Consider the following 14,628-nt stretch of genomic DNA (forward strand, 5'->3'; position numbering starts at 1 on the left):
CAAACTTGTTTAACCAATGAGAAAGTCTTGAACTTCATAGGGTTCATACACCTGAAGGTAACACAACTGAGTAGGTATTTTTGTTAGTTCTTCATCCCTCCATTTTCAAAACACCTTCCCTTCCTGCTGCACTTTCAATTTTCGTTCCTTGTTGGGGCTTTTTTTCTGTTATATTAAATGTAACTCTTTAACAAAGGAATTTTGGGGAGCAGAGGAATTAGAGAATTACCAGAAAATTATCAACTGTTGTCTCACGCCATACCACTCTCGCAAGCAACAGGACATTTACTGGACATTGATGTCTCATTACATCTAGTATGTAATTTATTTCTCTGCTGGAACAGAACTTATCAGCTTTGCCCATGCGGAGAAAATGTTTCTACCTTAGAAACAAATAGACCACCACAGGCAGGAAGCTGGAAAGCTTAAATGAAAACCCACTGCATGATCACTGAAGTTAGCTCACTACCAAAGACGCTAAGGCAGCAGTGTTGAAATGGGCCCGAGGTGGCATTTTAGGGCCAGATTTTTGACAAAGCCTAGTCTCGTTGAGGGATGATTTAGAAAACTGAGAACAATAAAAACTGTTGGGTACTGAGAACTCAGAGAAAGCTGGACTCCTTATTTAGGTGTCTCTGGAAATTCAGCATTAAACAAAAACCCCACATCAACAAAGTCCCTTATTTTTTCCTGAATATATAAACAATAATGTTTTAACTGGTGAGAAAATTTAAGCAGTATTTGTAAAGCACTACAGAGTTGCACATTTCTAGTCACTCTCTTCCACCATAAGAAATTATTGTGATCTAAAATATATTTTGACCAGTTATATAAACATCCTACTTGATAGCTTTTAATTTTATAACATTTTATCTGTGTTTATACTTGGCAGGACTGCATTGTGCTCTAACTGTATGTACAACTAAAACCCATAAATTTCAAATACAGTTAGTTATCCATTCACGTTCAGAATGCAGACTTAACATTTCTTAAAAAAATATACAAACCGCTCACATTAGCTTAGGTAGGTCAGAAAATGCTGAATGGAGGTAAAAGAATCCCTTTGGCCTCAGACTAAACATGGAAAATTTCAGTCCAAAAGTGCTTTTCATAAAGTTATGAGCTAATGAACAAAAGGGGGTTCTAATACAGTTCCATGAAATGTTAGCTATAAAATCCAGCAGTAATAACGTAATCTTTATTTCTTTGCCAAGTTGACCACTTCAGAATAGTAAAAAACAAAGTAAACCAAACCACACTGGTTACTTCTAAGAGGTTTTATCTCAATGAAAACAGAAAAGGCCCAAAAGACTGGGCCAAAATACATATAAGGAAAATTCCAAAACAGAGAAAATACTTGTTTACGCCTGACTGGAGCCAAGAGTAACAAACGCTCTTTACCAAGCTGCTTCCAGAATCCTTGGGCCTTTGTCCAAGGACACGGGAAATGCCAACTGGGCCATCCAAATCTGCCAACAGACAGAGGTTATCCATCTCTCTGAAAAGAGATGAAAGGCAATTCTCATCTGAGTGCTTTGCAAACTCTGAAACAACTGCTCTTCATCTAAACAGTAGGATAGCCAGCAGAAGCTGTACAAGCCTCAGAGTTCCTGAAAAAATTATTAATGTTGAAGCATTATACTTTCAATATGCACCTCTCAGTACCTGTAAAACCTGCCAGATAAAAGCCAATTACTACACACAAAGCATTTAAAGGCATCAGTCTGGAAGCCCTGCCCTGTAAAACTAAAATTCCCCATATACTTTATTGCACATGCTTTCCAAGATTATCCACTCTCTCACATCAACCTTCATAAATCTCTAGTACCAAAACACCTACCAAAGCACTTACTGATAAGAACAGATACGAACAAATTTCTTATTCAACCGGTTTTTTTCCCCTCTGAAAAAGACACTTTTTAACAGGTTCTTGGCCAAGATTACATTTGTATTCACAGAATGCTCCTTTTATAAAAAGAAGTAATGTAACCAATTATGAGAGCAGCCCCTGAAAAAGCCAACTAATGGCTTGACTTTGTCCACATTCATAACAGCACAAAGTAACTAATTTTATATGACGCTTGATAATGCAATACTATGTAAGGAAAAGATTACGCAGGACCACTTACAAGCTAACATATTCATTCTGAAAGGATAAGACCATATAAAATGCAATTTATAAGCGCAAAGAAAAATAGAAACAGAGAATTGAAACCCGGTTTACCCATATTTTATTCCTTTTGTACTTTGGCATGTTTATGCCTAACATGCATGCAGTTTTCTGATGCAGTTGCTGTTACTACATGCTACTTGATTTAGCCTCCTACACTCGAAATGCCATGGTATCTACATGAAGAGATAAAGACAAAGGAATAGTCTTAGCTCTCTTGCTCAGTTATCTGAGATGTTTTCTTTTCTTTGTGTTGTTTGTATTTGTTACTTATCTTTGAGGTATCCTAGTAGTCCAAATAATTATTCATTACATGTTTTCTGAAGTGGTTACCATTCGTTATGTGTTTTTCCGAAGCAGTACAACCTACAAAGTCAATTCTTGGTCAGAATTTTTACATCCACAAGAAGAAAAGAAATCAGAGGATACTTCAAAGTCAGATCCTGTCAAATAGAGGAGGATGTTAATCAGTGCAGTTTAATACAAACCCCTCTGTCACACTGCTGTTAAGATTATGTGTGCTGAGGTGAGCAGGCAGCGATATTAAGAACTATACACAAATTTCTTTTGAATAAAAATGATGCATCAGCCCATAACATTCATCAGCCCATGCAAACTCTCAGGAATCCAACTTTCACTGCAAGTGTCTTTTTGGATCTGTTTATTTCAGAAGATGTGGTATGAATGATGGTATAATAAGTTTTACTATGTTTTAGGCATAAATGACTCATGCATCATTCCAATTGAAAGAAAAAATCCTAACATGCAAGTACAATATGTTACCGCAGCTGCTCCATGGGAACAACAACATATCCATTTGGAAGGAAAATACATTTATGAAAATGCCCGATTAGCAGAAAAAGCAGAAAACAATTCTTTATAAACAATAATACACAACTGCTTTATTTGACATTTTTATGGTTACAGTCTGTTTTCATGGAATCTATTGGATTAAAACGCATCCAGCTCTTCCCCTCCCACCCCAAGCTCAGATTAGTTTTCATTGATGTTATCCATAAAAAAAACCCCAAACAAACGCTCTAGTTTTCTATAAACCAGGCTTTGAAGGAGGGGCTCCCATGCTAGTTGAATCTGAAGTTGCTGGACAGAGTGCACCAAATTATCTTCTTGCTTCAGGCATCTCCTACCAGGATCCCAGTCTGGGGGCAGAAACGCATGTTCCCTCTTCCTTTTGCTTTGCAAAATACACTATTTTTATCTTGCATGCCTCCTATCCCCTGCAAAGGTTATGAATTGAACACTGCAAAGCCAGCAGGCAATGTACCTCTGAGAATTGCACAACATATATAAAGTCAAGGCAGTGCCACCTACATCGTGGCATCTATGACCTCCTAGAGACAAGGCTTCCTGACATCCCAGTCTTCTCTTTTACAGCCAAAGAAACCTCTACCTCTACCTTCTTCCCTATTACCTCTCCTTGCCCTTTTATTTCCATACACCCTTCATATTAACGGACACCTCTTTTATTTTCCTTCACACCACAATTAAAGAGTTTCATATGCTGCTTCTGCCACAAATTAACTAATGTATTGTAGAAAAGGAAGGGAACTTCCACTAAAAAATTATCAAGACAAGAGTATGTGGGAGTGTTGAATGTAGTAGCACTAGTTAAAACAACTATGCCATTTAATATAAACCACTGGCATACCAAAATATAGTTAAAAATTATTTATAGCATTTTGTGACATGTACATGGAATAACATAAATACACAGGTAATACTGCTAACGCCATTGTTTCTTTTGATGAAAGCAAACTCAGACATGTTTAAAAAAAATGGGCTAAGTGGATACAGTTGGGCACTTTATGCAGTATCCCCCAACCACTTACCAGAAGGAACTGCAGACTCTTCAACGTGAGAAGGGACTTAGAACTACTTTTGTAACCACCTGCTGAGGCATCTCAGATGGCTAACCAAACTTTTGGTCAACGTAAGAGAAACAGACACACAGAGACAGCACCTAACCAGAGAAAAGACGCTTGAATGTTTTGCTTAATTCAGGCCAGAGGATTACGTCTGGGTCTCCCACCTTCCAGGTGAGTGTCCCAGCTAATGAGCCCTCAGCTAATAGCAGAGCAACTTGTTCTCCCTTGCTTTTTTTTTTTAATTGAAATCTCTGAAGAACTGTGTTTAGTTCCTCATCAAGATGAATGCCAAGCCTGCTAAATTTTTCATGACACTGAATTCTTGTTCTCCTGCCAGCCCTAGTTATGTGTGAACACTTTAGGCTCCCTCAGGCATTTATTTTACTACAGAGTCCTGAAATACTTAAGTCTATTAAGACCTAAAATAAACACGCAAAAAGGAGGTATCTGCTAGTTGTTCTCCCAGTCTACGTTTTAAGGAGGCAGTGCCTACACCAGCGAAGTCTGGAAATTATTCTCAGTGTTGCCGGTGAAATGACAGTGCGTTCGGCAACAAATCCATCCAGCCGTGTCGTGTACCACAGAGGGGTTCAGCTCCACACCATGGCGGGAACAGCACCGTCTGCAGGCTGGGAAGAACCGGCCAAATGGGGCTGAGCCTGGGAGAATCAACTGGACTGCAAGTGCGCAGCCAGAGCGGAAGGCATAATGCTTTCCAGAAAAGCTGGATTTACTAAACACGCACACAGTGACTATTCTGCATGCGCATTACCCCTGGGTTTGTGCCCAACTGAGTCCCTGCCTGCTCCCTTGCTGCCAGGAAAGGGGGTGTCCTGGGTTCAGCTGGGATAGAGTTAATTTTCACAGGAACCTGGGAAGGGGCACAGCCAGGACAGCTGACCTGAACTAGCCAAGGAGCTATTCCATACCATGTGACATCATGCTCAGTATATACATGGGGAGCGGGCTGGGGGGGGCCTTGGGGCTTTCGGTGGGGCAAGTGGTGGAGCGTAGGGTTCCAGGTGGGGAGCAGTTGCACTGTGCATCACTCTTTTTGTATATTTTTTTATCAGTACTATTGTTGTTGTTGTAACTTCTCTTTTTGTATTGCCCCAGTAAATGGTCCTTATCTCTACCCACGAGGTTCCGTGGGTTTTTTTGGTTTGTGGGTTTTTTTTGGTTTTTTTTTTTTTTCTTTTCTCCTTTCTGATTCTCCTCGCCATCCCGCCGGAGGGGGGCAGGGAGGAGTGAGCAAGCAGCTGCGTGGTCCTTTGTTACCAGCTGGGCTGAAACCACAACGGGGGGAATCTGAGAGCAGACCACGACTGAAGAGTAATAATTCACACAGCTTGGCCTTGGTTACCCTCCTCAGCAAAGGCCTTTCTGGAGCAGAAAGCATGCTGGCTGCAAGCTAGGCTGGCCTGTTGTGCGTTGAAGAAGTGGGAGCTAGAGAAAAGAAGGCCCAACACCAAAAGGTTTCAGCCAGGCCTTCAAAAGCAGCAGATGACTGACTGAATTAACCACTGGGCTGCAAATCTAGCATGCAGGCTATAAGCTGTGCACCCCTGAACTGCAGAAAGGAGCTGAAAGAACACTCATAACGAATTCTCTACACAAAATATCTGTATTTAAAGTCACCCACTGAAATAATTTTATGGTCAGTCCCAGTTTACCTATGCATTCTGTAGCTGCTCTCTCCAAAGGTGGTCTGGAAATAGACCAAGCTTCGTTGTTTATCTTGAGGTCTCTTAATTTCCTACAGCAACTCCAACAGCACTTCCACCCACAACATTCCATTATTATTGTTACACGCATTGCGTCATGCTTAGTTGCTGGCTGGGGTTAAACCACGACAAAAAGGAAGCACAAATGGTCAATTTGTGGCCAGAAAATACCACACCTGATACCAAATCTGAAGTTCAGCACTGTTGTTTTAGAGACACTCCAGGCAGGTGTGAAAAAGTACATGTGTGGATGTACACAGTCTTATATGGGAGATGCTATGTACTAAGACGGCAATGTGGACACCCAACTCAGCTGTCATGACTTGCTGGTATGCACAAGCCCACAGCTCATGCCTATCCCTTGCATATCTTCAGAAACCTCCAAGGAGCAGACCATCTTCTACATAATGCCTCTTATCATCCTTACCTAAACTCCCACTTTGCCTTTTTTTTTTTGTTTGTTTAAAAAAGTAGTTTCTGTGTCGTCTTCCATATCTATTTTATGTTTGAAACAAATTTTCAAAATCCTCTTATTAAACAGTTTCTCTCCTACAGTTTCCAAATTACTATTATATAGATGTTACTCCTCAGGACACCAATGCTCAAGGTCCCTGTAATGAACTGGATTTAACATGGGTGTAATACGTCTCTATAATCCTAGCAGGTGATCCTCATTGAAAGTACAACCTAAGACAAAAGGCCTCAAAGTTTTCTGCCATTCAGACCTGTGAGGGATTTTTTTCCTCAATACCAAATCTGACAGCTGGATCTTGCCAATGTCCAAGCAAATTGGAGCACTGATATCCAACTTGTTCCTTACCCTATTTCTGCCACTCCCAAGACACTTTGCCAGCAAGATCTTTCTGAAGGCAAAACCCAGAAGATTTCTCTACAAATTATGAATATAGTGGGGAGGGATGTGGGGAAGCCTTCCCGTAAAGTGCATGTATTTATCATTAAAAAAGTGGGGTTGGAATAGAACTTGGCAATTCTTTTACACTGTATTTCCTTATGTTGGTGAAGAATTATGAGGGTACTTCGGTTTCCTGGTGTGTCTGCAGTAACTGAAAAAAACCGAAAGAGCAGGAATGAAATCACTACCAACCCCCCTATATAAGCAGTGCTCAGCACTGTAGGTAAATTTGCATTTAATCTTTGCCTGCCAAACCATTTAAGTTAAATGCGTTTCATGTTAGTTTCATGTATTATTTGTAATTCATTTTATGTTATTACTTGGTCATTTTTGCCCTGTTTTTCTCTCTCTTCACCTTTTCTACCTTCATCTTGACAAACTGAAAACTTACCAATACAGAAATTGTTTCTTCCTGTAATTAGCAAAGACCTTAAGCATAACTGGAAAAATGTTGTAATCCCAGTTACAACTGTATTCTTTTCTCATGCCTTCAATATGAGCATGATGGAGTATCAGACTGAGTGGCATGTCTGTGATGAATCATACCTTATGCCCCTGAACGCCCATGGCAGAAGAAAAAGAGAATCAGTCATTTCTCCCACTGAGGGCTGACAGGACATGAAATACAGAGCAAAGTGAAGTTGGAGGATCAGAGCTGCCAGTTTTTACGTCACGTGGGACCCTATAAAGGGCCACAAAGCCCATTTCCTTAAGATAAAAACACAAGAACAGACAATCTTTTGCTCTGCCTCCACCCCGAGTGGGAGGGAGCTTTCTTCAGCTGAGCTTTGCAGTAAAATTGTGGCTATGTTTTTGCAGACACCTGAGGAGTCTTATTGCTTTTTGCTTCCAAGCAGCAAAAGGACCTGCTGTCAAGCATATCACTCAATGTCCTTTTGCTTTGGGGGGTGGGAACCCCACATCACGGAGTTAAAAAAGCTCAAAAACCTGAAGGATTCAAAATTTAAGCCCAGTGTGACTAAAAACCAGTTCTGAATCCATAAAATCTGAATATACAATACAAACATCAACACAGCTTTGTCTGAAGAAATGGCAGGTTGTGACCCCAACCTTCTCCTTCAGTCTTTTTTTTTTTTTTTTTTTTTAAAAACACAACTCGTAACTTTGCTCAGCTTTGCACAAGAGATGTGTAATGAGGAATGCTAAAGGAACATTCCCCCAAATTGAAGCATCACAAAAGCTTCACTCAGAAACCAGGCATGGCGCTGGTGCACATTTGTTATCCACGAGCTAAAATTTGACTGATGTAATTTAAGACTGATAATTACTGATGGAGGCCATATATTTTTTTATTAAAAGGAAACTCGAATTAAAAATACTGCTTCCATCTGACTTCTTCTAGAGTACCATGGTTTCAAATAACATCCCAGATTTAAATAACTGAAATAACCACTCTATGTATTTTCAGGATTTTTAAAGTCTCATTCTCTGTAAATGAAATCTTGCCCTTTCTTCAGCTGTGTGCATTACTCTCTCAAACACCAATAAAGGAAATGAAAATATACAAAATCAAACAAAACAGAACAGAATAGTGTATTACTAAAACTAATGATAGAAGCAAGAGTCGCATTTTTTCAGTCCAGTTTTTAACACCTGATCTGATTTTAATTTATGACTATTATTATGTTGGTGGGTACAAGGAACTCTGTTGTGCTGGGTGTTACAGAAGTGTATAACAAAAAACCCCCAGTCCTTTCTCTGTATGAAGTAACAAATGGCTGGCACCAGACAGCATTCATCCGAGAGTGAAAATTCAAAGGTAGAATAGCTGAATTACTAATGACGATGTGTCATCCCTCTCCCCAGTGCCTTGCTACTTGAGGTCTCCAGTGTGGCTAATGTGCTGCCAACTTCTAACACAGGTTCCAGAAAAGCTCCAGGGAACGGCAATCTGCAAGCCTGATGTCTATATGCTAGTTAAGTTAATAGAAACTATAATAACAAATAGACTAAGTAGGCACATGTCTGAGAAGAGTCAAATTTCAGTTTTTCATAAAACGAAGTCCTGTCTTACAAAATTAACCCAATTCTTTGAATACCTCAAACACCCATGTGAAACCAGTGTTCCAGTCAACGCAGTCTACATGGATTTCCAAAAGGCTTTTAACATGTATTTCACCAAAGCTTTTAAAGAAACTAAGCACCCATGGCAAAATAGAGGTCTCTGCACAGCAACGTAACTGACTAAAAGACATAACCAGAAATTAGTGGTAAATGGTCAGGCCTGCATAGTGGAGGAAGCCTACCAGTGGAGTCCCACAGGGATCTGCACTGAGACCTGCTGCTCTTTCCATAACTGTAATTGAGCTGGAAAGGTAGCTGAGCACTGAAGCAACCAAGTTTGCAGATGATACAAACTTAGGCAGGGCAGTAAGGTTGAGGGCAGTCAGTGAAGAATCACAGGACCTTATGAAATTGAGTGACTAGACAATGAAATGGTAAATTAAATTCAGTGTGGATAAGTGTAGAGTAATGCACATAGGAAAACATAACCTTAACTTCACATATGCAGTGATGGGCTCTGAGCTGAACATCACCGCTCAGGAGCGAGACCTTGGGGTTACAATAAATAGTGCCATCAAAATGTCAGCTCAGTGCTCAGCTGCCAAAAGAAAGCAGCCCAAATACTAGGTATTGTTAGGAACTGAACAGGAAACAAAACCAGAACACAATTATGCCACTTTGTAATGCCACCCAGTTCATGCGCTGTCCCTCCTTCCAGTAGGGAGGAGTTTAGGGGACGTGCTTCATCACTGAGTATTTTGTGTTTACTTTTACAAAGGTAGGAGCAAAACAGAAAGAAGCTTAATGCAGAAGAGTGACATATAATTAGGGGGACAGAGACAGCAGTTTTAACACTGTCTGCATCTCAGTTTCATAACAGTTTTCCCTGAGACTGTATCCAAAATTCAAGGAGACAGCACCTTCTACATACTTGCTGATAAACCATTCAAAAAAGAGGTTGACAAATTACATACCATCAATGAGCTCTATTAGAAAGCATTACTGGGTGTCAATAGCTATTGCTAAATGCTAAATGCACAAGCTTTACTAGTATTTGAAATAGCTGGGAAAAGACAAGTTTGAAGATTTGCCTTCACTCTAGCAGTATACAGCCAGCCAGCCAGCTTTGCTGTGCCATTTTGAAGTGACTAAAGATTTTAAGTCTTAAGGGTAAGCACAAGTGCCCGCAAAAGGGTGAGTAGAAACAAATAAATCTAAAAATCTCAAAGTCTTGCCTTTCTCACTGCTCTCTTTTCCTTGTTTTCTTTCCTATTGGCTAGCCTGCTCAAGGTGCTACTGTAATCAGACTCTTCAGTGCTTGAACAACACACCAATATTTTTACCCACTGAGGTTCTCTAACAGGGAACAACTAAATTAAGTCTAGGCCTTCATATTTCTAGGTAATCTCTACGCAACTCTACTAAAACATCTCCTTGCTTTTATGAGAAAGGATTTGCCTGTCTCTTAACGGACTGATACTACTCGTATCTTTGTCTAATTGCATGCGCCATGACACTGTTCTGGTTTTCGTCTGGATTGTTAAATATCAGACACAGAATTTGTCTATCAATAGTGGCTACACCTAGTGTACTCTCTACTTATTTCCTTGCATAAAATACTGTCTATTCACTTCATATATGCACACGCATGTGTGTAAGAGAAATACACTACCACCACAATCTATAAACAATCTATAAAGTAGCTTTGCCTATCGTACAATAAATGCAGAAAGGTAGGAAGCATTTTGGAAGAAAAACCAGAATTGTGATGAATAATTATTCTTTAAACTCATAAATGTATCAAATATGAACATAAGTGTTTTTCAACAAGAAATAAAACTATGCAGTGTATTTCATTAGTTTAAACTGTTAGCTCAGAGTTCCTACAGGAGAGTGTGGATGGACTAATAACACATGTTCTAAAATAGACCAAGTTGCAAATTATTTTTTTCCATTGTTCTAGCCTTACGTGTCATTAAAAATCACTTAGGAGTTATTTCAATTCCAATGTTATAATATTCCATTATGTAATAAGGGTTTTTTTTTTTTCCTATTCTCTTCCTATAGCCGTAATTCTCTACCATTGAACTGTAATTGAAGTTTCTTTCTTTTTTGAAGACACACTTTTCAATTTGTCCTGTCCAAGCACGTTTTTATGACAGGTCATGAAGGACACTCAGCAGGAAGCGCTCTGGGAAAATAAGTAGCCCTGACTAACAAAAAAGCTTCTACGGGGAATAAACGGCATGATTTTAATTAAAGTAGAATGGAGAAAGTAAAGTAAATATTAGCTGGTAGCAATGCACTAAAAATTTCAGTCACCGCAAGTAAGTGGAAGTCAATCAAACTTCTCAGAGAAATGCCTTCAGTGTTCTTAAAGCAATGCACAGAATTGGTGAAGCTGTTACAGACACAAGGCAGGCACATCAACTCACTAACGAAAGCTCTGCGTCCTTCTATCGGACGAGACGACTTGCATTTCAGCACAACTACAGTTACTCTCGTTGACCGGAGAAAACCAAACAAAAATCAGGTGAGCTGATTCTTCCCTCTCTTTATTCTGCAGTTCACTACAAATTAAGTCATTATCTGTCTCCTGAAGTGAGAGAAGAAACATTAATTAATCACAGAAACCCATGGCCCACTGGATAAATCCCTCCCTTGACCCTGTGTTGTTTTCAACGGGCAGGGCTAAGTTGCTGCAGCTACAGCAGCTACCTTTGAGCACTGGCAGTAGCACTGGGCAGCTACAAATCACTGGTGCAGAGCAGGTGAAGTGCAAAACAGCAGCCAGCCCCTTTAGAAGTCCTGATGCACCCTGAAACTTTAATTCTGTCATGCAGTTAGAAAACGCTGAATAAATGAAGTTTTTCAGAAAGCCATTCTAACTGAGCTCTTCATTACAGATCTAATTACAAGCTATCTTTATAACGTACACCTGACGACACTGCGTAAAGCACTTCACTTTAAAGGTCAGCAGAACTAAAAGAACAATTTTTCTATTTATAGTAAAGGATGAACTTTTCTTATTTGGCTGTTTAAGCAGCCAACCCTTGAGTTTAATGTAATTAGGGAGGGGATATTCAATTTACAGTATCCGCAAGTAATGATAATTACACTGGTTCAAAAAAGCTGTTGGTAAGCATAAGAAACCTTTGTAATTACATCCCGTTTCCAAAATTACTTGAGTGCCGTGAACTCAAAGCATTTCAGCAAATGAAGGCCAAGGCACATAAAAGGAGAGCTACGGCACTTTAAAAGCTGCACTGTTTAACATAATGAGCCACCCAACCGGAGGGAGACTGCAAAACGTGCTCCATAACTCACCCCGACAGCCCATGCCATCTCCTTCCTGCTCACAAACATCCATTAAGAAAAACATAAGCCGGCTCCCTCATCACCTCCTTCCCATCCTCCGCCAGCATCGCTCAGCTCCCCTTGCGGAGCAGACCTGGGAGCCAGCCCACGTAACTCTGCCAGGCTTTGGGAGCCTGCCTCAAGCTCCGGCTGCCGATCTTGTCACGTTCAGGAGAGAGCTAGCGCTGTGAGCAGGGAAACATCGTTGTGTCCCCCCCGCTGCTGGCCCCACGCGCGCAGCAGATTAGCTAGATCAGCAATCTGCCAAGATCAAGGTGAAAAATAAACAAATAACCACGTTCACAGCAGTGGCGATCGCTCTCCGGAAAATTATTCAGGCATTATGAGGGAGACGGTATTAAACGCTGCCACTTGCAGCTTCACGGCTCTCTGCATATTCACATCAGCCTGGGATGAGCACTTAAGGAGTATCATCAGAGAGCTTGCCCAGCTGAGCATCTTCCATTAAGTTTTTCTCTTAAAAGGAGATAGCAGGAACCTCTCTGCCTGATAGGCAAAAGGCCTGTCATAATTCATTAATAACACAGCCTTGCTCAGGTTTCCTTCAACAAAATCAGGCAGGCAGCCTATGAAGAAAACGCTGAGTGAACAACAGCTTCTCCAGAGACAATGCAATAAACTTGCTACTACTTGGGATCATTTGGTGTCTGAGACAAGAATGACCAACGTTATTTGACAAGACCTGTCAGAGTCCCTTAAGGGTCCTAGCGAAGAAACCCACAATACTAACAGTAATTCCTCAGCAGGATGTGATTCACTGCCTGGAAGTGAAAACTTCATGTTTTAGCTGCAGAAATAAATGTACCAGTCTGCTTTTGCTACATCCAGGGCAAAACTGGAAATTTACTCTGATAAACCATTTGCGTCCAAAGGGAGAAAAGCTAGAAGAGGTGAGGTAAAAATCAACAACTACAATATCAGATTATTGCAACTGATCTGGACTATCACAACTCTTCCGTCAGATTTTAAACTCATCTGAAGCTTCATTTCCTTTTAAGTAGGAAAAATAGAAAATAGAATTGAAGTTATCTTTTAGGTAAGGAAACAAGCTCAGGCTGTCAAGATAAAGTCATTAGGATGGCATCAAAGTAGGGAGGGCACAACATGCCTTTTTTCCCTTTTTTTTTCGTCTAGTGCGCATCCGTTCATACAGAGCTAAAATGCACCTGTTATGTTTAATTGAGTCTTACATACTTCCTCCTAGGAGATCTGTTCATCATGAAGAAGAAAGGTACTCTTATTGGCGTTTGATCCACTAGCATTTCATACATACAACATTGCTTGAAATGAAAAAATAATCTAGCAATATAGTATGTACCCACCAGTTCAATGTACAGCATTTGTTACGATCCAAAGTTTAAACAGTCTTCAGCATAAATACTAGTACTACAAATTTTATATTTACTATGACAGGGTTTCCAGGCTTGCATTTGATTTTTAAAAGATGCTTTATCATCATGTAACAGAAGTATTCCAAATACAAAAATTAATTTTGTACAATTAGAAAAAGCAACAAATGTACTGAAGATGGGTAATTATTGATTTTTAGAACATCTGTGTCACAAAATCATCTTTTGCACTAAAGGAGATTTAGGTATTTTGCAAACAGCATAATATTATTGCTTCCCTAAGCTTCTTTGTGTTTCACTTAGGCATGATAATTTATTTTGAATGTAATATCTGTCTTTAAAACTATGGTCTATGAACATTATTAGAAACAGCACTATTAGCATGTCTAGAGATTGCTGTATTCCAGCAGAATGCAACTGATTGAACAGAAATCAATAAAGGTATTTAATGACCTCACGAGAAAAATAAGTGACCCTCACACCCTTAATGGATTAATGTCACTTATGTGCAACACATCGCATAATGCTGACACAGAGCCACTCAAAGCAGTGTCACTTTTCATATGAGTGCGTTAAAACCTTATCAAAGGGAAATTGTGTTTTAATGCTATTTCAGATGTCATTTTTGAGAGGATTTTTACAATCCCATTTCATAAAGCAGAAAGCATGATCTGAATTGTTACAAGTAGCTTTTGTCACCGCTACATGTACTAGGTCACCCTCTGAAGCTGGCTGGTGAATTGAAATCCTGAACACAGGAGGATAACACTTTGAAACATTACTCAAACAACTTGTTTACTGTTGGCTTTTGTCTCTGAATACACCTTTATCTATATATCTGAATCTTTAATTAATTACCAACAGCATACTTTGCTAGGGATGGGAAACTACTCACAGTCAGTCCTACAGCATGAGCACAGCTCCCCAGTATGCTACCTGAGAATCAAAATGGGAGGAGGGAGATAATCTAAATGACAGAGTACTATGTCATTAAATGAATGCTTGCCTCTAAGCCACTGAGACCATGACCAGATACCTTAAGAATATGGGTATCCATCTGCTCATCTTCAATACACTGGTTTTGTAACCCATTTTACATCTATTCACCGAAAAGCAACTGTGGGTCACAGCAAACTGTTCCATGCTCTCATTCCTTTATATTCACTTGAATAGACTAAATTCA

At 39.8% G+C, this 14,628-nt stretch overlaps 1 protein-coding gene across 9 annotated transcripts in view; it reads right to left on the bottom strand.

Annotated features, from left to right (window-relative positions):
- TENM3 (teneurin transmembrane protein 3) overlaps positions 1-14,628 on the bottom strand; it is a 642,124-nt gene that overhangs the window by 193,345 nt on the left and 434,151 nt on the right. Inside the window, exon 1 of one of the 9 annotated variants that reach the window (XM_029996214.2) lies at positions 12,046-12,279. The exons of the other annotated variants lie outside the window; for them this stretch is intronic. Coding sequence (XP_029852074.1) covers positions 12,046-12,100 — 55 coding nt within the window. The 5' untranslated portion in view covers positions 12,101-12,279. Of the gene's footprint in view, positions 1-12,045; positions 12,280-14,628 lie in introns of those variants that run through there. 9 annotated transcript variants of the gene reach the window in all.

The sequence above is a fragment of the Aquila chrysaetos genome, chromosome 1, assembly GCF_900496995.4.
Source record: "Aquila chrysaetos chrysaetos chromosome 1, bAquChr1.4, whole genome shotgun sequence".
In the NCBI taxonomy this organism is placed as follows: domain Eukaryota; kingdom Metazoa; phylum Chordata; class Aves; order Accipitriformes; family Accipitridae; genus Aquila; species Aquila chrysaetos.